We start from the raw sequence: 24,777 nt of genomic DNA, 5'->3' as shown, positions 1-24,777 counted from the left end.
GATGACTTCCCCCCACATGGCGCGTGCGCGTGTGGGTGGTGTGGGTGGTGTGCGCGTGTGGGTGGTGTGCGCGTGTGGGTGGTGTGCGTGTGGGTGGTGTGCGTGTTGGTGGTGTGCGTGTGTTGGTGGTGTGCGCGTGGTGTGGGTGGTGTGCGCGTGTGGGTGGTGTGCGTGTGTGTGTGGTGTGCGTGTGGGTGGTGTGCGTGTGTGTGTGGTGTGCGTGTGTGTGTGGTGTGCGCGTGTGGGTGGTGTGCGCGTGGGTGGTGTGCGCGTGGGTGGTGTGCGTGTGGTGTGCGTGGTGTGCGCGTGCGGGTGGTGTGTGCGTGTAGGTGGTGTGGGTGTGCGTGTGCGTGGGTGTGCGTGTGTGTGTGGGTGGGGTGGGCGTGTGTGTGGGTGTGCGTGTGTGTGTGTGCGTGTGGGTGGTGTGTGTGTGTGTGGTTGTGCGTGTGGGTGGTGTACGTGTGCGTGGTGTGCGTGTGCGTGTCCGTGTGGGTGGTGTGCGTGAGGGTTTGTGCGTGTGGTAACATAAAAGTGCCGTTAATCTCGGGAACTACCGTGGCTGCCTACACGATTTTCTTTTACATTTTTAAAGTGCAATTCACTTTCTTTGTTTATCCTTAATAATTTAGTTTATCTTAATTATTGTTTTATTTAGTATCAAGTTAAATAAATAAAAACATTGTAACGCCTACATATTTGAAATGGTTCGATGTAACGCAGGTTGCCCTTGAAACAGACGCAATGATGCCCGTGGGTCTCAGTGGGGTAATCCCCTCTCCTGGTTAAATCGCGGACACTGACTGACAAATGCCAGCTCACTGGACAATCTGGATCTCTCATTATCCATCATCAGCCATGATCAATCGACTGCTGGATGAAGGCCTTCTTAAGTCGCCACCATCCGTCACAGTCCTGCCATGTAGCAATCCAACCTGAACCTGCACAGGAGCCCAACTCATCATCGCTCCATCTCAGCAGAGGATGGACTATTGGGCGCATTCCCTCCTTGGCTGCCACTCTGTCGTTATTATCGCCCTTCGGGCACCATCCCCTCTAGTGACGCATCTGTCCAACCCCCTTTGCTTTTCTTAACGATCAAAGATTCTGCGGTTGACCTGCGCATGTTCTATAATCCACATGCTGCTGCTCGCCGTGCATCTCAGTGGAATCCCGAGAGAGCTTTGGTTCTACCTCATTCGTCAGCGTTCGTATTTGTGACTCACATCACGGCAGGAGTCATCGCGGATTAAAAAGTTGTTCTTTAGGTGCGTGGGCCTTGTTGCTACATATGGGATGGGGCAGCAAGCGGGACGAACTAGTCGACTGGGAGCGAGTGGTGGCTGCACCGGAGCGGTGATGGGGGGAGGGGGATGGGGGGGGGATGGGAGGGAGGGAGGGGGATGGGGGGGAGGGAGGGGATAGGGGGGAAGAATGGGGGGGGGGGGAAGGCAAGGGATGGGGGGGCTCTGCAGACGGGAGGCGACTCGGCTCCCGCGAGCGTCAAGTCACGAGAACAAGAATCACCCCGCGGGGGGAGAGAAACTTGTAGATGTTATAGATGGAGGTGCCGAGCTGCAGCTCGAGACGGGCGCAGAATAAAATCGACAGCGCCATGGACTTTTGCTAAATCATGGAGCAGCGTTTTTATAGCATTTATTAAATTATTATTTTTATTACACGCACGGCCGTCGTCCTGCATGAGCGACGGTCGGGCCAGCGCGTGGCGCATCGTCCGCCGGGGCTACTCACGTCGACGTAGTTGCCGTTAATGTAGTCGGACTCGGGTTTCCCCTCCAGAGGCTCGAGCACGACCCTGGAGTGGTCGTCTGGCATCGCATCCACACGCGCAAAGACAAACGTCCCCCGTTAGCGGAGCACCCGGAGGGCGGGCGGCCACCAGCGCTGTGCGCCACCGCGCGGCTGGCTGGGCCCGCTCGATCCGGGAGGACACAACAACCACTGGCTCCTCCTCGTGAGCCACATGGGCTGCCGGGGAAGGTGCTGTTAGCGAGCACCTACGAAGGCGGGCACAGCATACGACGGGGGTGTGGGTGGCCCGGCCGCCACCTTTGTCTCCCCGGTGGCGATGTTTAAACACCACACTAGGTACTACTCGTGTGGGACCCAGTCGGCCGAGGGGATGGGCAGGACCGGTTCAGATAATAGTCACTGGTGTTGGCCGTGAGCGGGAATTAAGCTCGGGTCGCCGGATTCGTAGCGCAGTGCGCTAACTGCTACCCTACAGCTCACACACGAAGACAAAGATCCCCCATATAGCCTTAACAGACTGTTAAGCAGCGTGTTAACTGCTACACTACCGCTCCTGATAGCTCACACACAGACACACAGACACACACAGACACACAGACACACACAGACGCACAAACAGAAACGTGCACAGCGAATTAAATTAAGCTGAGAGTGTTTCACCACAGGCAACAATGACTAACACTGGATTAAAACTTCAGGGGTGCAGTTCTATTCTAAAATCGATTCCATTTGTTTTGTGGTGGTGCATGGTGGCACCTCTTGTGGTCGTGTGGATGATGTGTACCCATTACATATACAACAACAACAACAACGACGTGTACCCATTACATAGACAACAATGGCGACGATGACAAATACGAATGGAAAAACACTGGTTCTCACACACGCGATTGGATGCATGTATCATGAGCTTCAGGATCGATATTAAATGAAGAATCAATGCATCGTTCCACTCCTAATAATAAGCTAATGTTCCAGGCAATGGCCCCTTATTTATTGTTTGAGAGATTGCCGATCGGCTCGCTGAAATGTTTTAATGAAAAGCCGCCGATGCGGTGGTGACGGTGCGTCGGCGAGTGGCACGCACAGGCGATGATGTTCCCGTAGCGGTTCCTGCCGCGGTTCTCGTCCTTCTTGGCCACTTGCCAGGGCGCCGACTGCCCATCCAGGAAACTCTGCGACAGCGTCAGGGAGCGGCGGGCGGCGCAAACAGACGAACGCGAAAGTCACAAAATAAAGAACGAAAAAGTACATGCACATCAACAAACCCACCGACAAAACTTTAAATAAAATCGTCATTTTAGCCCAATGTCATGTAGATTGTGCTATCGGTAGCATGCAATGACACAAATTATCTATTTGGATATCTTCGTATTGGAGAATGGCCCACGGAAGTGAATATCACAGGGTTACCTCTGAGTGTCCCCTGGTCCACACAACAGGAAATATCACTTTCCCATCTGCCTTGCCGTGTGAGAGCAGTGTTTGTTTCACGATGGTCAAATGGATGAGTTTTATTCTCAGAGCTGGAAAATTAATAGCAGCACCAAATTATAACGTGAAGTTTATTTTAAGCAGTCATTGGAGACCGGGCTGAGACCATAATCTCCCTCCACTTGGGAACCCGATTTAATCGCAGCGGGTGCTGGGACTCAAACCCAGGGTCTCAGCTGTGTTGAAGCAGCGTCTCTGACCTCCGAGCCACGCGGCCTCCTCCCAAGATCTGCGGCTGTCACCACTCGCGTGCAGGCGAGCAGTGCAACACGTCAACGGTGAAACCACGAGTAACGTCACACGGAGACACTCCGCAAGCGAGCGGGGATCGCACGGGTCGGGCGCGATGCGTCATTGGGAACCGGCGTTCACCTCGCAAACGCGAAATGTTCCCGGAGGCGAAACCGTCATGCGCACGATAACAATTCACCGGCAAAGCCTCTCCTGCCAACGTCCACAGCGACTTCGATCGTCGCAAAAACCATTCTGGACTGCGGGACGACCAATTCCACGCAGGAAAAGTGCGAACAGAAGAGCGGGAACGGCCGCCGAGCTGCAACGCTAGGGGCTCACGGCCGAATCGCCGGTCAAGTCCCCTGAATCCGCGCTCAAAACAACCACAGGGATGCCGCGGAGAGCTGGCATGTACTGGGAGACCCAGGGACCCTCTCCCATGGGAATTATACACGACCGACTCTCTAGGTCGATCTGCACAGAGCCCTCCTCACCAGGACTCCCCAGATGCACACACGTCAAGTGTCCGTCAACTCTCTGCATCGACTCGTTTCTCTTTGGACTCTCTACAGCGACTCTATAAAGAGCATCTCTTTATTGACTCGATAGCAATCCCCGACACATACTCTCCTGATTGACCCAATCGCCTATGTTGGCACACTATCCATTCGATATATTGACGATCATGGGGGTCTCTACAACGACTCTCGATATTGACTCTCCATCGACTTTCTGGAGCAACCATGCTCTGTTTTATTCTTGGTATTGCTGATGTGACGTAAAGCGAACGCCTTAATTTTTTATTAAGGTGGTTGAGCCATTGCTGTGATGCCTCCACCTTCATATCAGTGAATCAGGAATTGACTCGTTGTACATTCCATGGTTCTGTTCTGCATGACCACAGTCGTACACCATTTGTGCATCATCAGTTGTTTGCAACTGCTGTAATGGTATTGGCCAAACATCCCAATGCTAAAAAATACCTGAAAATTACTCAATTCAAATCACACAGCCACATCATCCCCACCTTGGCATGACCCTCCTGACAAGAGTATTTTGAGTGAGGCCTTTCCTGGTAAACAAGCCTAATCATGACGTAATAATTGTGGATAAATTGAACGCAATGTTGTAAAGCGTGTGGAAGCTGCCCTTTGCTATACGCACAAAGTAAAGACAAGTTATTCTAGGTACACAGCGGCCCATTGCTAAGAGAATGCCGCGGCGAGCACCAGACCATCTGCAGCGAACCGGCAGAATGGCGCCAAGCCCCCACGGCGGAGACGGCCGCGTAGCGTCGTGGAGCGGGCGCACGCACCTCGTACTCCTCCTTGAAGCCGCACCCCTCCGTGCTCTTCATCTGCCCGATGTGCTGCAGCAGGTCGGCCACGCGGATCGCGGGGCGTGCCGGCACGCCGCCGGGGTACGTGGGCGACGGGTACGGGGGCGGGGGCTCGCGCCCCGGCAGAGGCGGCCCCCGTGGGAGGGTGCGGTCGGGCAGCGACGGGACGACGCCGCCGCCGACGCCGATTCCTCCTCCGCCTCCGCCGCCGCCTGGCTCGATCTCGCTCAGCGGGGGGCGGAGGGGGGCGGCGGGGCTCCGGGAGAGCGTGCCGCTAACGCTGCCGGTGCCGCGGGGCTGGCTCGGCGACGACAGGAGGATCCCCGAATCCTTGAAGCCGGCCTGGTTCTCGTCTGAACTCGTGCACACGCGCGTATGCGTATGCGTATGCACGCGTTCACACACGGACACAAAATAAAGAGCCCTCGTTCAGCCTTTTTCACCGCAGGGGCGAGCGGTGGTACCAGCGCATTCCCCTGCCACATTTTTCACTCAAGCGCTGATATTCACACACTGCATTAGGCACTCATTCGACGGCTGCGCCGATATACAGCAGATCCAGGACAGGCTCTGACACAATTTGCCACCGGCATTCTTAATGGCCACGGCTCAAAGCCAGGTTTCTGGCATCCTGGAACAATGCGCTAAGTTCTGAGCCCGCACACACTAGCAGACACAAAAAACAAAGCTTCCTTTGTAGAACCTCAGAGAACATAGGGACACGTGCTGTTAGTGATTGTTTATTATTGTATGAGTGGAGCATGACTGGGTGATGTTACCAGTGCCACATACAAACTGCTTTTGTCTTCTCAGATTCGATGTTCAAGGCCATACCTTACAGGTTACTAATTTCAGTCCGGGTTGACTCAGGGGATGCCCACTTTCCAGGTTTGGATGCCAATCTGTCGCTGATATTGTACGCACGCAGGATATGCATACAGGTAGGCCTGCATCGTGGTGCAGTGAGCAAGTGTGAAGCTAGTCAGAGTTGTAAAGCTATAAAATAATTCCATCCATAAGACTGTCTCGCCGTAGTTCACGAGCGGAATGCCCACGTGGGGCGGGCGAGCTCGCGGCTCCCAGACGCGATTGTGCAATCCGTACTCGAGCTGCGAAGAGTTCACATCGAATGCACGCGAGTGCAAATACAGGGCCGTGCTTGTTTCGTTGGCCTTGAAGCTCCGCTATCTTTTCTTTCTGACCTACACCTGCCCTGCGTTGTACAAACACGCTATCCACTCTGCTCTCCGGTATCCGATGCTTTGAATCTGCGACAATGGAAGATCCTTGGCATGGCAGGTGCTTTGCCGCCATGGCGGAGCGACCGTTCATCGCAGCCGTGCGTCGTCGCAAATCGACGCGCGATAAGGCCAGCGATATATGTGGAGTAGGCGAGGTTCAGAGCAATGGCAGAGCCAGGATTTTCAGGTAGGGGGGGCAACCCCTCCAGCAATGAAAAATGATAGAGGAGTTGTTAGTAAATAAGGACTTGTCCCTTGCTTTTTAATCGACGCGTGTGCGACGATGGCGCAGCCGTCGATCGAGGGTCGATTTCGAACCGCGTTGTGTGATCGGCATCGCGCTCGCTGAAGGTGTTGATGCCTTCAGGAAAGTTGTGTCCTGTATATGCAACTGCGCACAATTCTGAGTCATTTATAACTGCTTTGCCGTTACTTATCGCCAATTATGGACTCAACTATTGTCCTATCATCTCATAGAGTCCCTGGCACGTAATAATATGCTACACAGTGGCAGTGGGGGTCGCAAAATGGCGATGTATTACTATTAAACCCCAATGATCCGATCGAAATTAGGGATTTCGATCGGATCATAGGGGGGGGCACGTGCCACTCCCCCCCCGTCCACTGGCTCTGCCAGTAGTTCAGAGTGTTCACAAATGTGCACACACGAGCGCACATCTACACACGAGTGGGGAAACGTGCCACGGATATCGACTGTGAGCAGAAATCAAACTCGGATCGCCGAGTTTGTAGAGCGGTGCATTAACCACTGCGCCGTCGCTCCCTATTACACACACGCGCAATCACATCTACACAGGAGTGTGCAAATGTGCCACAAACCGACACCTATTCTTCCGCACTTGCTCATGCACACTCATGCACACACACACACACTGGCTCACGCATGCACGCGTGCGCACACGCTCAAGTACACTGACGTGCACATACACAAACACGTGGACGCACGCACGCGGCCATGGAACAAAGTGCGCGTAGCGGTCGGTTCTCACCTAAGGCTTCAATGGATGCAAACAAGTCATCGTGAACTGCCGTGCAAAAGGCCGCAGAGGAGTGACCGTTACGAGTCCGGGAAGGGAGGTGGGGAGTGGGGGGGTGGGAGGGAGGTGGGGGGGACACGGGTTGGGGGGGAGAGGCAGAAAGCAAAAGGAGAATCAGTTGGGAGAAGAATAAGAATGAATAATCAAGAAAACAACGGAAAATGTGAGAAAACCGTGAAAGGAAAAGCCAGCGGGAGAGGGAGGTTGCGTGGACGGGGCGGCGTCGTGCTGCTCGCCAGGACGAGCGGTGACATCAGAGCCGTCACGTGGCTCCCACGCACCGCTCTCACCTCTACCCAAGCAACGAAGCAATGTATTCAGACTCTAAACTCCACAGGATGTGACTTCACAATAACGAAAACACTCTCCGATGTGTTTTTGGTTTGTTCCGCGTGTTGCTCAGTGGCACCACAATGTCCGACGTTTCGCTCCACATGCCGGCAGCTTCTCCACGTATGAGGGGAGAACACCACAAAGATCGTGTTCCATCCACGTGCTAACCAGGCTCAACTTTGCTTCGCTGCCGAACTCTGATGACATCCGTGATTTCTTTGTAGTCTACAACAGATTAAAGACGCTGCATCATGACGCGTGTGTGGAATTGTTGCTTTAATAGCTGGAGTCGTGAGCCTTGTCACTACTGTCGGGCAAAATACAAATCTTCCTTGACCTGGTAGTGATCGGCGCACCGGACTTGCAATTCAGCGGTCGCTGGTCTGATTGGATCTCACGGCATTTGAAACAATGGAGCAAGTTTCTCAATCCCCCTCGCCAGCAGAACGAATGGGTCACGACGTGTGGTGGGGCAAAATGTGGGTACTCCTACCTCTTCCAACATGTCTGATCAACATCACAGAGTTTACCGAATCCCCTCGAGAGCTCATTCCACTGGAGGCCTTTCTGCCAGCAGTGGAGCGAGCAATCAATCGCAGGGCTGCAACTTCGAGCTGTGCCCACTAGACACTCACGGTGCCTCCCTTGCCAAAGTAGACCCACACCGAATAAATAGGGTGGGCATCCCTGTCCAGAAAGTCTGGCCGTACCGATTTGTATACGGTAGGGATCGAGGGGTTGCACTGAAGCAACATTAGGGAAGACGGGCAGGTGTAGAGACACTTCGCTCAGAGAGAGAGAGGAAGCCACGCGCACGGGAGAAGAGGAACGGCGTGAGCCAGGATTCAATCCAGGGCAGGAGGAGGTCTCAGATGGGCAGACCTTGGGAACAGCAGCAGCAGCAGAGCAAGGGTTGAGTTAGAGTTTTGGCAGAGGGTCTCGGTTACTGGAGCAGAGAGCACGTGGAGAGTATTCGAGTGGCAGGCAGCGGTGGGCTCCTGAGAATAGTGAGGGAGATAGACGAGAGTTGATGAGGGATTGAATCGGGAGCCAGTGAAGGGATTTGAATACCAGGGCAAACTGGTCTTGTTTATGGGTGTGGATTAGAAGTCTGGCAGTAGCAATCTAGATTATTTGCCAATGTTATGATATTCTGGCTAACGGGGGCAACTTTAATGAATTGTGAAGTGGTGCATCTAATGCACCACTTCATAACGGTCCCCGGACGCGGTGCGGATGCGGCTCTCGCTGCTCGCTCCGCGGGCCTCCCGCCACAAAGCGAAACGGCGCCCTCGGCACAGCCGCCGTCTATCGATCCCTGCGCAAACGGAGACGCCTACGCGCGCACCTGGACGCGTGCGTGTACGCACGCTCCCACGCACACGACACCCACGTGGGCCCACACGCTCGCCTGCACGCGCAGACGCGCTCGCACGCGTTTGTATGCACGCGCGTTCATGCACTCGTTCATAAGCAGGCTCGCGCATACGCTCATTGGACAGACGTGCACTCGCTGACATTCGTGTGCACACGCGCACACACACTTATGCACGCTTGCGCGCGGAGGGCGAACCTTGAATGAAGTACGGTTGCGCGGTGCGGCACAGAGTGCCGTGCGTCTGCACCGCGTTGGTGGGAGACGGGCAAAACGCTGCGGACAGAGGGAAGGAGGGAAACCACGCACACACGCACACACACACGCACGTACACACGCACGCACACACGCACACACACAGGCACGCACACACACACGCACACACGCACGGGGTCAGCGTCACCATGGCACGGCCGCGAGCGAGCACGGTGACCCAGCGGGCACGAGCGCGCCGCGCCCACCATTGGAGCGAGATGCTGCCTTCTAATCTCCCTCTGTGCCAAATTTGAGCTGTCTCACCATCGTTATGGCGATTAAACATCTTGGATTGATTGAGACACTTCCCGCTCGTATTATTGCCTGAAGCCCCGCGCTTGTGAAGTGATACTGCCCAACCTAATGCAGGTGCATTCAGCCTCGCGGCATTAATGTCATGTCCTCTATCTCATTGCGGTGCCTGAGTTTTGCTCCTTGATGCTTTCGTCCGTGGGCATCATGCAGGGGTCTATTAAGCTGCTTTGTCGTTTTTATCCAATTTTATCCTGATTATGCTATAGGCATCATGCCATGAGACAGAGTATCCATTCGGAATGGTATTATAGAGTAGTTCATGTTCGTGGATATGACAGAGCCACCTTTGATGCCCGGCCATCTCAGGCTTCACCAGTGAATCTTAATCAACCGCCCCCCCCTCCCAAAGAGACACTGCCGGCCCATTGATACGCGTCTAAGGATGCGTGCGGTGTGGTCAGGTTAATTCACAAACGCCGGCTAGGGTTTCCAAATGGTTTCGGATAATAACGTCTGCGCTGTTGCTGAATTCTTACGTCGTTAAGCAAATATTTTTTTTATCTCGCCTGCTTCACGAAATTAGGTCATAAAACGTCCAAAAGTTTGTAAAGTGGAGTGAATGCACGCGGATTTCTCACGGGGGAGCGAGGAGGAGCCCTGCACAGGGCGCTGGTGGACGGCAGCGTGCACTCGATTAGCCAAACCCATTACGAGAGCGGTAATTAAATATCAGGGCCGGCGCAAAACTTTCCAATCTCGTGTCCCTGTTCCCTCGACCAGAACAACAATTATCAAATGGAAATTATCTTTTTTGCTACCATTATAAAACAGCAAATTATTATTTTTTATCATACATATTACAAAAACCCCCAGAGGTTAGCACGTTGGTAATTGCCCTATATGGCGACGATTTATCCGTCCATCCCTCCCCTCGCTGAAATCTGGAGAGTTTAGAGTCGCGCTAATGAGCAATGCGCAACGCACGCCAGAGATAGAGTCATCGTCGTCATCGGCCAGGCTCAATCCACTGCAGGATGAAGGCCGAGCCGCTGCTGCCACCGCCTCTGACGATCCTGCGATGTAACGGCTGCCCAGCACCTGCACTGAACCGATTCCATCGCTCCGTCTCGTTGGCATGCGTCGGCACGCTGTGTTCGCTCTCACCACGCGGGTCATGCCACGGGGAGACGTGATTCAGCCTGGAGCGGTCGCCTGTGCACTGATTAAGCGATTATTTATATCAGGACGGCATTTAATAAAGATCCGTGGACAGAATATGCCGAGCCTCTCTGGAACAGTCTGGCTCTTGCTAAAAACTAAATCAGTAATAAGAATAACAACAAATTAATTCTCATGAGTCATTTTCCCAATTCAGATTTACATTCCATTTTCTTCACGTCCATGTTTAAGTTTGCAGCCGTTTATTAAACGCAAGGTAGGCCGGGTAAAGCACTCAAAATTAAGCACCACCAGAAATCCTTTCATCATTACATTCCTAATTGAAGTCGCGCAGGGAACAATGATGGGGCCAATAAGAGACTTGGATGTGAAAATCTAAAGTTATATAAAGTGTAATTTAACTCTCCAACTTTTGATGCAAAGTTACGGAGTAACAAAGCCGAATGCACTTTGATTGTAATTGCCGTTCGTTACCGGGAACGGAGCTGATGAAGTCACGTAGTTGCGCGGGCTGGCGAATTGGGGTTAATCCCAGCTCCGTATCCACCTTTCACGTGCAATTACAGCGCGATCTTTCGGACTTTCGCGTTAAAGATATTTTTTTTTTACCGGCACCGATAATAATTGGCCAGGAAATCGATCTGCTAGGGTGCACACGAGGGCAGCACGAGGTGAGGGCAGCACGAGGTGAGGGCAGCACGAGGGAGGGCAGCACGAGGTGAGGGCGCCAGAGGGAATGGGTTCGACGCAAACACTCGTCCAGCCCTTGAGCAGTGAGCGACCGAGTCGCGAGCCGCGGAAGGTGAATAACAATGCGGAGAGACGGCCTCTCCTCGCTCGCCACCAAATCACATGGAGCGCCGTCCATTTATTATATCGTGGGGTCGTGACAGGTGCCGTTGACTGAGGGAGGCCTCCATCCAGCAGCAGGTTGATCACAGCTGATGATGATATGGCCGCAGGTGTACGTGTTGTCTCTGTGCTAATTGTAGCCGTGTGCCAAGGGGGAACATAGAAACCCCCTTTTGTCACTCCATTGCTGGATGGGGGCAACGTATATCGGAGCGAGGAGCCTCACTCAAACAGACGCAGCATCTCTCCTGCACGCCGCACCACAAAGCCACACTGACAAGCGCATCTCTCCTTCTCCGAGTAAATGTTTCGCTCGCGTTGCGTCGTTAAAGTGCAGCGTCGTGCGAAACGCGGTTCTCAATATCCAATCCGCGTGATGCGGAATGTAATAAACGTGAATTATTGTCAGTTCAGCGGAAAGGGCCACTAGCAATTAAAACGCAGAGTCAATGGGATAATGATTAACAGGTAATTGACTTCAGATGAAGCTTGCGCCAGGGCCAGAGACTGCAGAATCCACAGCCCAGACGATAGGCGACCGAAAATGAGCCACAATATTTTTGAATGGCGGGCTCGACAGCCACAGTTGTGAGAGATGATGCTCGGCTTTGAATCATTGAGACGTCTGCTACATGACCGTGCCGTGCCGTAGAAGCCAGATCTTGGGTCATGGGTCACCGGGTGAGCATCACCACGTCTCTCCGAGTGGTCACTTGAACCGGATTTAGATTGAGGGTCGGGCAACTCAAGTGCGCAGATGTGTTTTGCTTCCACTCTTTTCGTCATCATCAGCCATCATCAATCCATTGCTGGATGAAGATCTCCACAAGCCGTCGCGATCTCGCGCAGTATTGTGATGTTGTAACAATCCACTGAGCACCTACAAAAGAGCTGATTTAAATGCTCCATCTCTGTGGGGGAACGCCCTCTCGGGTGTGTGAGCTCCCTTTGGCTGCCACTTCATTGTTAGTTTTTCCCATCGGCCATCATCATCATCATCTCGTCTGGCGATGTGCCCTGCCCAAGCCCACGGACGTGTCTTCTCTAATGCGGGGGGGTCCCCAAGGCCCGGGCCGCGGACCGCTCCGTGGCCTGTTCGGAACGGGGCCGCACTGCAGCAGCAGCAGCAGGCGAGCGGCGAGTCCACGCGTGGCCCCCTGCCCCCATTGTTGTATTATTCACCACTTCCATCCGCGACTCATTCCCGCACTGCGCACTTGTTCTCAGTCACAGTTTTGGTAAGCCCACAAGCTCTAGCCCCTAGTAGCCAAAATGAGTAAAAAAACAAACGTCGCTGGAGAGCTTCTTTGAAAAGGGAAGGGGGGAAAGACCCAATGATGAACCCCCCCCCCCCCTGGTCCGTGAAAAAACTGTCTTCCACAAAACCGGTCCCTGGTGCTAAAAAGCTTGGGGAGCGCTGCTCTAATACATGCCATGACAGAACACTGTTTCATTAACTTTCAGTTATATCAGTTATTTTCAAGTAAAAGCATGACTTGAATTACTTAATTTTACATAGTTGACAATCATATTATTCCGTATATAAAAAGTGATAAAAAATTTCATTATATCAACATCATTCTGTCAATTAGGCTGCTAACGCAATCACAGCTCCCAAAGAGCATCATAAAAACTACACATCCACACCCATCTCTACAGAGTGACAGAATGTCTCCGAGATTCTTTGGTGTCTCACACATTGGCAACGCACCCCGGCCACGTCTGGCACTGCAAGAGGCCCCCTGCAGTGTCCCACGTGACTGAGCGCGACGCTACAACTAGAAGCACGACATTGTTGCCACAGTGACAATATTCCCCTCCAGCACACAATTAGTGCAGCCAAGTTGACGACTGCACCGATGGATCCTTTGCGGCCCCCCGCCGTGACTGGTCTCATATCCAGATATCGCGCTTACTCTCAGACACAGTGCAGGAAGAAGAACACACGTTGGGTTCGCTAAACTTTGACACCCGCTCCTGTTTTTCCCGGTATTTTCCTCTTCTGGAGACAGCTGCTGCTCTCCTGGGAAATCTCTAAGTCTTCCCGGGGAAATAAATATAATACAAAAAATAATAATACACCACTCAGGACCATGGGCAGTGTTTATTATTCTGCTAATGATCTGGCCAGGCGGCACAGTGGTGCGGTGAGTGGCTCGTAATTGGAAGGTCGCGAGTTCACATCCTGGGTGGGGGGGAGGGGGGGGAGCAGTCGATTCAGCCCATCATCCCTCTGTGGCTGATTAAATGAGTACCACTTTTGTGGGGAAGTCAACAGTGGTTGTTCTATGGATGGACTCACACTCGTCATATGAATGTGGAATTTCCACCACCGGCCCAGGACCGTAAATGGGAGACGAACTCCGCGTGGATGCTCGCTGGAGCCGCCGGAGACCGCAGTGACGAGACGGCGCGGGCCACTCTCCCGCCCGCCAGCGTGGCGCGACACTCGCTCGTCCACGCGCGGCGCTTGCGCTCACATTGCATGGTGACGTTGTGCGTGTCCAGGAAGGAGACCGGCTCGTCCATGAGCGTGAGGCTCGGCTCGGGGAAGCTCCGCTCCATCGTGTTCACCACCATCTGCGTCATCTCCTGCTTGCTGCGCTCCACGTTCTCCTTGCGCTTCTTCGCCAGCTTCCTGCGGCCAAAGCAAAGCAAAGCAAAATGAAACAAGGGGGGGAGGTTGCGGTCTCCTGTGCGCTCGGTGCGTCGCGTGTGCTGGCACAGTTCTGTCATTGTGTCTGGCTGTGCGCGCGCGTGTGAATGTGTGCGTGTGAAGGAGTAATGATGGCGCACCGTGCCAGACATCGTAGGTGCCCGCTAACAGCACTTGCCCTGTTAGCCTGTGTTGGCTATACAGAGGATCTTTGCCTTCGTGGGGTAACTGTATGATGTGTATGAAATAATAACAGTTTATGGCTCTTTCCAGTGAATCCACTGCTGGATGAAGGTCTTCCCACGCTGTGAAAGTTAAACGGGTTGCTTGACCACACTTCACCATGCTGATTAGTGTGGGTTGGTGAACCAGAGGGTCCCGGACGAGTTCAAATATCACAGGTATTGAATTCGGGTTGCTGAGTTGGTAGATCAACGCGCTAACCACTACGCCACCACTCCTCCCCACCACGTGAGCTTACACGTGTGAGAGCAAGCGCCACATGAGCCATCACCAAACGCTACACAATTGCATATGAATGATCGCACGGTGGGGCGCACGAGCGTGTGTCTGTGTGCGTACGTACGTGTCCGTGTGCGTACGAGCGTGTGTGCATGTGTACGCACGGAAGCGTGCGAGACGATGCCGCTACCGAACGCGCAGCGGCACAGGCGACGCTGCATGCCGCACGGAAACCCCACGCCCCAAATAAAGGCCTACCCGAATCTTTAATGCTCAGCCCTTTCTGCCTGGTCGTGCTCATTAACATGACAATTAGGGCACACAAACAGTAAATCTCCCCCCCACTCCCCAATGCTTGAGAACGTTGTTTTCGCTTTGTGAGCTCACAGGCCTCTGTGGCGTGAGTTGGCACCAGCACCGGAGCCGCTTGGAGGGATGGAGTCCTTTAAACAAAATGGCCGTGGCAGCCCAGTCACCAATCACGGCACAACAAATCCCATCGCGTCTTATTTCGTTCTCGTTTAATCTGGATAAAATCCCACTCTGAAAATTAAAAATATCAGTTTGGTCACTATGAGACGAACATTTATCTGCTGCGGAATATACTGTCCCGTAGTGTGTGGGTAAAAAGGCCATTTGATGGAATTTCAGACGCAGTAATGTGTTAAATTACTTTTGTGGGCCGTCCTCTAAGAAGGGGCTGCTCTGTGCGAGTTCCGATGAGACGTAAGAAAAATCTTGCAACGAACGTGAAAGGAGACGAATGCTCGGAGCTAAACGGCTACGTTGGGGCGGCACTCCGGTGGCCTCGCCCCTCGGGGCACGAAGCCGCTCCAACGACGAGATAAAAAACACAAACGCCGCGTTACGACTTGAATTATTCCCTTCGCCAACGCCCACGCGGGCGGCGGACTGTATCGGGGGAATGCGATGACGTGGAGACGGAGCCACTGAGACGCGTGGGAATGCCGGGGCCAAGCGAGCGACACCGTCCCCACAGGGAGATGCGTAGGGAATGTTAAAGCCGTGCGGGAGAGGCTCCCCGGGAGAGGGAGAGTGGCGGTCGCGTACGTGCGGTGGAGCCGCGTGGAATGGAGGGACCCGCGGAGAGAAGGATGGAGGGATGGATGAGGGTGAGGAGGTCACGTGTGTCGCGGGTGGTAATTAAGCAGATACGTTATGTGACTTTATTGCTACTTACAAGTAATAGGAGTATGAATGGGAGCTCCTCCTGCCAAGCATAAGAAGGTGATTTGTTATGTTAATGAGATTTGTTTTAGGATATAGCGGCCAAAACAATGTATAATTCAGCCAGAGAAAAAAAATTCATATAACGTTTAAAAACTAATATTTTGTTTTACTTCTTATTAAAAAATATGTTTTATTTTACATAACCACAGCTTTGACTGTCCCATAATGCAGTTCATTCTAGAAGAGCGATTGTTTAATATGTTGTCCATTTTGAATAAAAGCCACATGTCTTGACGAAAAATTCGACTTGCACAATTTTGTTAGTGCATTTTTTTTAAAAAAAACCTCAGCATGTCGATATTTATACACGTGTAAATATAACATTGACATCTACAAAGATCCACCGTCTTATCTTCGACAAGGCAGCACCGGCGAGTGCACAGATGAGGGGCAAATGGAGAGTAAGACCTCTAAGGAGGCGACGCGCGTTAAACGCGTTAAGCGTGCGGGGGGCATCCCAGCCCCCCCGGCAGGCAGCCACGCACGGAGCACGTGATGAGCTGTGCTCGTGACCGCACGGCCCGGCCAGCCGCCAGGGCCTCGTGCAGCAGCAGTGCGTCAGCGGGCCACCCACTGGCCGGCTATCGCAGACCCAACCGCTGTTCGAGGGATAAGTACATTCTATGACTCTTGTTTATTTAACCAGGAAAACCACACTGAACCCAGATGACCCTTTATCAGGAGGGTACTGCGGATGTTTGGCCAAAACCAGTTGCATTGTATGTTTTTTTAGCTATGGAAGGAAACCCATGCAGAACATGAGGAAGAACATAGAAACTCCGCACAGGAAGACACTGGAGTCATAATGTGAACCAAAGCCCTTCTAGCCGTGAGGCACGAGTGTTGCTGCGCACCACCCTGCCACCCCCTACATGCAAGCCGGTCACTCACTGCCGGTAATGTGCCGCGTGGCTCTCTCCGGTGAGCTTAATGGTGGTGCCTTGTGTTGGTTGATGTGATGTCCGACGTTTCGCATCATGCACCGGGAGCTTTAAGAGAAACTGTCTATTTTAGAAGCGTCCTGCAATGGGACAATTGGCCAATTCCACTAACGAGTGTTTGTCTTTGTGTGGGAGGAAGCTAAAATACCCAGAGAAAACCCACCACGGACACGAGATGTGCAGATAATTGGATTTGAGGACCCCTTGCTGTTCTGCCATCTCATAGCGCCGCAAGCCTACGGAACCTGGTAATCTCAGGCAGTGGGTCATACCAGTCATACAACCAACCCAGCCGAACTCTGCTCCTTCGGGAAATTATTTTGGAGCGAAACGTCAGGCATAGTGCCGAAGAACACACGGCAGGATCGCGCGAAACACCACACGGAGAGCCGTGGCACGAGTGCGACAACTGGCCGACATCGGCGCTCGTGTGGCCACCGTGACCCCGCAGGGTTCATGTGGTTAGCACGGTGCCCAAAGGGGGGCTGCACCAATCGCTGGCCAAGCGCTCATGCCGGGATTTGTCTGGGGGACGGCAGGAGGAATGTATGAATATATAAATTAAATAAATATATAATTCGCCGATAATTGAACTAATTTATAATGGCCTGATCGATAACGATCTGGATTAAGAGCTGATTGATTATTAATAATGTTATCAATTATGCAGCCAATTAAAAATTAACTGACTATTCACGGTCCGATTGAACGCAGGTAGCACGGGAGGCAGTCTTGATATTTCACGCCGAGCCGGCCCAGTGGATTCCTGGGGGGATCAATGAACCCTGGGTGGGGGGGGGGCCCGATCGAGTCTGAGGGGGGCCAACAGAGCCCCTTCCGATTCAGTGTAATGCGCATGGGGGCACTCATGCGGGGCAGGGCTCTCTGAGGGGAGCGCACATGGGGGTGGTACGCAAGTGTACACGGGCGTGTGTGTGTACAAGTGTGAGCAAAAATAGTGCACGGGTGTGTGGGTAAACATGTGTGTCAGTGTGGGTGAGCGAGTGCATGAGTGAGTGCACGAGAGAGACGTTTTTAGTGAATGAGTAGCTGTGTTTGTAAATTAGAGACAGTGAGTGAATGATTGGGTCCTTTAGTGGCTGAATGAGTGAGTGGCTGAGTGAATGGATGAGAAGATGAGTAAATTAGAGGATGAGTGAGTGAGCGAGTGAATGAGCAAGCAAGTGAGCGAGCAAACGGGCGTGCGGGGCGTGCGGGCGTGCGAGCGTGCGGGCGAGGAATGTGTTCGGCACCGGCGCTTGATGTAGAGGATGGCGCCCATGAGGAGGATGAGCACGGCGAGGATGCCGGCGATAACGCCCGCGACACGCATCGTGTGGTCGCTGTGCAGCTCTGCGTTGGGCACGTCCTCCGCATTCGGCACCTCCAGCTTGTGCACCCCTGAATGGCAGCGGCAGCAGCAGTCAGCGCTCGTGTCAGGCTAAGTGCACTATGAGGCCACGCAAATTGCCAAAGGGCTGGTCACAGGACCGGCCCAGGCGTCATGGGTTAGCTGACTTTAATGACCGGCAGATGGTTGAAAGAAAAAGTGCACAAGACGGTGGTGAAGTCGGTGCTGTTGTATGGGGCCGCGTCCTGGGGCACGAGAAAGAGGGAGGACCACGCTATGGTAGTCACAGAGATGAGGATGTTGCGGTGGATGTTGGGTTTAACAAGGAAGGACAGGGTCAGAAATTAAGAAGTGAGAGGAAGACTCAAGGTGGTAGAAATGACAGAGAAGATGAGAGATAAAAAGCTGGTGTGGTTCCGTTATGTTGAGACACAACAGGAAAATTATGTGGGTCAGAAGATGCAAGTGATGCAAGTGAAAAGAAAGAGATCAAGAGGAAGGCGTAGGGAGATGTATTGGGGGCATGTGGTGCGATCGGACATGGCGGCCCACGGAGCGAAAGGAGAGATGGAGACGGTTGGCAAGGCCAGCAGACCCCGCGTGAGAGGGACACGAGCGTGGAAGATGGAAGATGTTAGCGAGCACCTATTTTATACACAAAGACAAAGATCCCCCGTATAGCACACACACAGACACGCACACTCACGTGCACGCAAACATTTACATGTAAAGGTTCCAGCAGAGTGAGTGAATGACTATCAAGGTAGGGGACGCCACCATATGGGAGGACAATAGCTCACCCATGTTTCCATTACTTTAGCAGCATCGCAACTAATTAAAACAAAAAAATCGTATTTCTCAGGGCCCGCGGATTGGAGCTGTGACTAAAGCAATGTGTCGTTTAATTTCACAGACCCATTTTAATTATCTTCAAATCGCAGAGTAAAACTTGCTGAGGTGGCCGGGTTGGGTGGCTGGTTTCGCTGACGAGGCCTCACGGCTGCAGGCCATGGGTAATGCGCGCTGTCGTGGAACACACCCCCCACACCCCCCACACACCGCGACACACCCCCACACACCTTCACACTGTGACACACACCCACACACCGCGACACACACCCACACACCGTGACACCGCGACACACCCCCACACACCCACACACTGTGACACACACCCACACACCGCGACACACCCCCACACACCACGACACGCACCCACACACCGCGACACACACCCTCACACCGCGACACACACCCTCACACCGCGACACACACCCACACACCACGACACACACCCACACACCGCCACACACACCCACACACCGCGACACACACCCACACACCGCGACACACACCCACACACCGCGACACACACCCACACACCGCGACACACACCCACACACCGCGACACACACCCACACACCGCGACACACACCCACACACCGCGACACACACCCACACACCGCGACACACACCCACACACCGCGACACACACCCACACACCGCGACACACACCCACACACCGCGACACACCCTCACACCGTGACACACACCCACACACCGCGACACACACCCACACACCGCGACACACACCCACACACCGCGACACACACCCACACACCGCGACACACACCCACACACCGCGACACACACCCACACACCCTCACACCGTGACACACACCCACGTAACAGCACAACACTTATGGAATTCGCATGCATGACTGTCTCAGTGGACGATCAGTCGTTTCAACACCGGCTACCCATCGACTTGCCATCATACTCCCCTACCTGGCTACATGACAACCAACTTACCCACCTACTTACCAACATTCACATAAAGTTAGAATGCCTACTTAATACCAATATATATCTACAAACCTACCGACATCTAAATACCCAACTCCTAGCAAACGCGCAAGAATTACGTCAAGCTTAACAAATAGCGTTCCTGGCTCAATGCTCTCAAACTGTCGTGAACAACGTTCATCTGGACGTGTGAAACATTGCCGTAGCGGATGTAGAGTTTTAAATTTTAATTACAAAGGGAAATAAATAATGAAAGTGTCCACCAGTCGGCGGGCGCCGCTCGCCTCGCATGACCCCAGCGCCGCGTTCATCACGCGCGGTGCCTCAAAGCAGCCTCGCCGTGCTCCACACACACACGTACACACACACACGTACACACACACACGTACACACACACGTACAACAACCGCCATTCGCCACTAAGTGGCGGTGACGTCACCACGACACTTGTGCCAGGCCATGTGCACCTTGAGGCCACGTGAAGTGTCGAACGCCCGCTGGCAGGAGGTCACGGGTTAGACCCAGTTGCCACGGGTCGACTGACCGAGATGACCGAGATGACTGGCTGATGCACCACCTGTGCCCCCTACTGTACCAACTTGCTGTGCTTTAGCCACCCGGTGCTCCGCTCGTTGTTGTGAGCGTCGCTCCTCCGCCCTCCGTTGTTGTTGGAGGGCGACTGCCTCCAACTGCCCAGTAGCGTCCTTCACGAGCCTCCTCCACAGAGGCCGATCTTAATACCGCTGGTACCAGTCATCGGCAAGTCCACTCAGCTCCACGTCCTCCTGTACCACATCACTCCATCTCTTCTTTAGCCTGTGCCGCGCCCGTTTAGCCCCCTCGATCTGGCCGAACAAAAGCTGTTTAGGCATGCGGTGGCTGGGCATGCGGGCTACATGACCCAGCCAACGCAGCTTTGCCTGCCGGAGGAGCTCACCGATGGGACTTTGCCCAGATCTTTCAAGGATTTGTGAGCTCATCACACAATACAGCCTGGTTAAACCCAGGATGGATCGTAGGCAGGCCAGCCTAAATGTTTCCAACCAGCGAAGATGCTCCATTAGGGGGGTCCACGTTTCGCAAGTGTAGAGAAGGGAGAAAATGACCGTGGCCGAGAAGACCTGAAGCTTCGTGTGGAGCGACAGACCAGGTAGCTTCCACACAGCGTTACGCAACCGATGAAAAGATATTGCCGCTCGACTGATTCGGAGTGAGACCTCTGCGGTTAAACTGGAGCCGGTCATAAGCACACTGCCCAGGTATGGGAAACTCTCCACTCTCTCCACAACTGCCCCATCACCGATTGGAAGTTATGGGGGTGGAGTGTCCGATGGTACAAAATACCCAGGCAGGTGCTTAGTTTTGGTGGGGCTGATGGTAAGGCCCCACCTCTTAGTGGCACGCTCCAGTCTCAGCAGCAGCGTCTCCAACTCGTCTTCTGAATGAGCAGCTATTACCAAATCATCGGCATACATAACGTGGTAGACCAATAGGGAGCCATCCCTTGATCGCACCCGGGCGTCAATCAGCCTCCCATTATATCTGTACCAGATGGAAATTCCCCTGGTACAGCTATTGAAGGCTTCACGAACTACGCGGTCAAAATAGATGTTAAATAATGTGGGAGCCAGAGGACATCCCTGTCGCACCCCAAGGTGTACAGGGAAAGGCTCTGACTCCCGGCCACGTAGTTTTACCTGGGCCCGCTCACCATCATGAAGGTCCTTAATGATCGTGAGCAGAGGGTCAGGGACTCCGGAAGCACGAAGAATAACCCAGAGCCCAGGCCTACTGATGGTACCATAGGCCTTGACCAGGTCAATAAAGCAGAGATGTAGGTCTTGTTGGAATTCCCTACACCTCTGCTGTAGCAGACAGACAGAAAATATGGCATCTGTGCAGGACCGCCCTTTCCTAAAACCGCATTGGGGTTCCGCAAGCCTCTCCTCAGCGTGCCTAGCAAGGCGATGTTGAATAATCCTTGCCAGGACCTTTCCCGGCACACTGAGGAGTGAAATGCCCCTGTAGTTGTTACAGTCTGTGCGGTCCCCTTTCTTAAAGAGGGGGACCACCAGGGCATCCTTCCAATCCTGCGGAACCCATCCAGTGGTGCAGACTGTTGTTATGATGTCATATAGGGTAGTCTGTGCACAAACGCCACCCTCCCTCAGCATTTCGCTTCGGAGATCATCTCTGCCCGGTGCCTTTCCTGGTCTCAGACTCCGGATCGCCTTCAGTACTTCCTCAACAGATGGCACCTCAGCCAGCCACTCACAGGGGGTGACCTCTTCCAATATTTGAAGCACCGCAGCCTCTGCAGGGTTATCCCCACTTTGTGCCATGATGTTTTCCTGGCTGAGAGATTTCCCCTCCCCCAGGACCTCACAGAAATGCTCAGCAAATCTGCAAACCTGTTCCTGGGGGTCGGAGATTGGATCACCGTTTTTTCCCCTAATGATGGTAATAGGTGTGGCGCTGCAGGTTACTTTTTTGATGGAGTTAAATAGTGATTTGTGATCGCGGGCCACTGAGGCAGACTCCATCTCCTCAGCAACCCGCGACCACCACTCATCCTTGCAGCGCCTTACGGGTCTCCGAACCTCTGAGCGAAGGCTGCGGTAAACCTCCTCATTCTCTGACGTGGGATGCTGTAGCCGATGAGAGTAGGCCTGTCGCTTTTTCTCAACTAACCTGAACACCTCCTCTGTCAGCCAGGGTTTCTGGGGAGGTCTGGACCGCGTACCCAAAGCAGCCATTGCAGCTGCACGAGTCAGTCCTAAACCTCGCCCATTTACCCTCGACATCAGGAGGAGTGGGGGACGATGCCAACCCCAGCTGCAAGCGATGATGAAATTCTCGCTTGAAACTTTCATCAGCTGAGACCAGGCCACTTTTGGTTGGAATGGGGTCCTGGGTGTACACCCACCACTGGAGTGGAAGAATGGCAGGCGCATCTTACAGATGACTAGTCGATGGTCAGAGGGCAGATCAGCTCCACGGTAGGTTCTGGTGTCAAGGACATGGGCTCGCATCCGCTGGTCCGTCACTATGTAGTCCAGCAGATGTTCTTGCTTGGACCCGGCATGCATCCATGATGTTGTGTGGATGCGCCGATGCCGGAAGAGCGTGTTGGTAATTACAAGTCCATGGGCTCGGGCATTGAAGTCACCCAACAAGATGACTGTCCCGAGTGGCCACTTTAGCCAGCACCTGTGACAGGAGGTCATAGAAGGCATCTGACTCATCGGCTTTGCCTGCATCCCTCCACGGATGTTCGTCTTCGGTGGGGGCATATGTAACCACGACCACGACTCCTCGCCTCCCGTTGATGGGAAGGCGAGCCCAAAGTATCCTGGGGCTTACAGCTTCCCACACCTCACCGCCACGCTCCCATGCCCCCTTCATTCTTTTGTTCAGAAGAAGAGCCACACCCTGTTGTTTGGCAGTCTCCTGCCCCGAGTGGAGGACTGTCCACCCTTCATGGTGGCAGGAGCCAGAACCGGTCCACCGGACCTCCTGAATGCCACAGAGATCCAGGCGGTACTGGTCCAGCTCCCGACAAAGGAGTGGCAGCCTCTCATCCGCAGTGAGCGTTCGAACATTCCACGTGGCCACCCGTAGTGGTTTTTCGTTGTTTCTGGAGGAGCCCCGAGGGTGAAGATTCAATCTCCTGGCTCCGCCAATTGGGGTTTGGCCAGGAGACATCATAGAAGCCTGTCCCCCCGGGGCCTCCAGCACAAGTTTATTTGTTACATTTGTATGTTTATATCGTAGTCTCGTGGTAATTCATTGAACTTGGAGGGGTTACCAGCCCCTCGCACTCGTCCAGATCCCCCGTTTAGCCACTGTGGTGGTCACAGACGCCATGAGGGGATAGGCCAATGGGCATTGACCCTCCCCCCACAGCAATGTCCACGACAGTGTTGCCTGTCCGGCACCGCAAGAAGGTAGGAGGTTGTTTTGCCGGACACACACGTACACGCATGTGTGTCCGGCAAAAAAAACAACCTCACGTACACACACGTACACAACAACAACAACCGCCATTCGCCACTAAGTGGCGGTGACGTCACCACGACGCTTGTGCCAGGCCATGTGCACCTACAAACACTCATGTACACGCACACGTGCACATGTGCACACACGTACACGCAACACGCACTCACACGCACACTGGGGGTCACCCTCTCAGCGAGAGCATTGTGTGTCTGAGTGCCCGAGTGCATTCAGCAAACCACAAAGCACAGAGCACATGGATTACACCTTCCTTACCCACTACAAACAACCTCTTAGTAGAAGAAAAATAATAATGATCATAGCAAAACTGAACAATAAATGTAAACCCTTAAAATACCGTACATTGCAGGAGTAACTGATGAACTAGCCAGATATTTGGTAAAAAAACAATCCGAGTCAGATTTGACATGGTACATAAAATACTAAAACTAATATCTGTTACTACAGATGTATTATTATCAACAGGAGGCGTGTACCGGATTAATTGCTCTTGTGGCACATGCTATGTTGGTCAGACAGGACAAATGGTCAGCATGCAACTAAAAGAACTCCAAATGAATATTAAATATTCCCAAACACAACTGTCGGCAATGGCGTAATACGCGTGGCAAGAAGGACACTCAAGTGGTTTTGATAATCTGTGCAAAACTAGTTACTGGCCAAGACTAATTAGAAAATCTATCGAAATAGAGAGAAATCTGAAGAACTTTAACCATTCGGATATCTATAGGCTTAGCACTGCCTGGAAGCGAATCAAGTCACGCACTTTAACTGCATTCCAATACAGGTCATCATACCTGGTCGATAGCACACAACAGTTACTGCGATTCTTGTGCACACAACAAGCGGCAGGATGTACAAGCACGATGTACTAGCACAATGTGCATGCATAATTTATGTTGATTACC

General features: G+C 53.1%; 1 protein-coding gene across 3 annotated transcripts in view; it reads right to left on the bottom strand.

The window, feature by feature from the left end:
* The window catches only part of LOC133353037 (receptor-type tyrosine-protein phosphatase mu-like), a 161,209-nt gene that overhangs the window by 35,135 nt on the left and 101,297 nt on the right, over positions 1 to 24,777 (bottom strand). Inside the window, exons 14-21 of one of the 3 annotated variants that reach the window (XM_061569116.1) lie at positions 17,949 to 18,096; positions 15,705 to 15,734; positions 13,866 to 14,023; positions 9,043 to 9,120; positions 7,089 to 7,124; positions 4,814 to 5,190; positions 2,858 to 2,945; positions 1,750 to 1,826 (exon numbers count right to left, since the gene is read on the bottom strand). In XM_061569116.1, the coding sequence (XP_061425100.1) occupies positions 1,750 to 1,826; positions 2,858 to 2,945; positions 4,814 to 5,190; positions 7,089 to 7,124; positions 9,043 to 9,120; positions 13,866 to 14,023; positions 15,705 to 15,734; positions 17,949 to 18,096 (992 nt within the window). The remainder of the gene's footprint in view (positions 1 to 1,749; positions 1,827 to 2,857; positions 2,946 to 4,813; positions 5,191 to 7,088; positions 7,125 to 9,042; positions 9,121 to 13,865; positions 14,024 to 15,704; positions 15,735 to 17,948; positions 18,097 to 24,777) is intronic. The other 2 variants (XM_061569118.1, XM_061569117.1) reach the window with 2 other exon arrangements.

The sequence above is a fragment of the Lethenteron reissneri genome, chromosome 42, assembly GCF_015708825.2.
Source record: "Lethenteron reissneri isolate LAM-NWPU_2019-01 chromosome 42, ASM1570882v1, whole genome shotgun sequence".
In the NCBI taxonomy this organism is placed as follows: domain Eukaryota; kingdom Metazoa; phylum Chordata; class Hyperoartia; order Petromyzontiformes; family Petromyzontidae; genus Lethenteron; species Lethenteron reissneri.
This window is presented reverse-complemented; position numbering and strand designations above follow the sequence as displayed.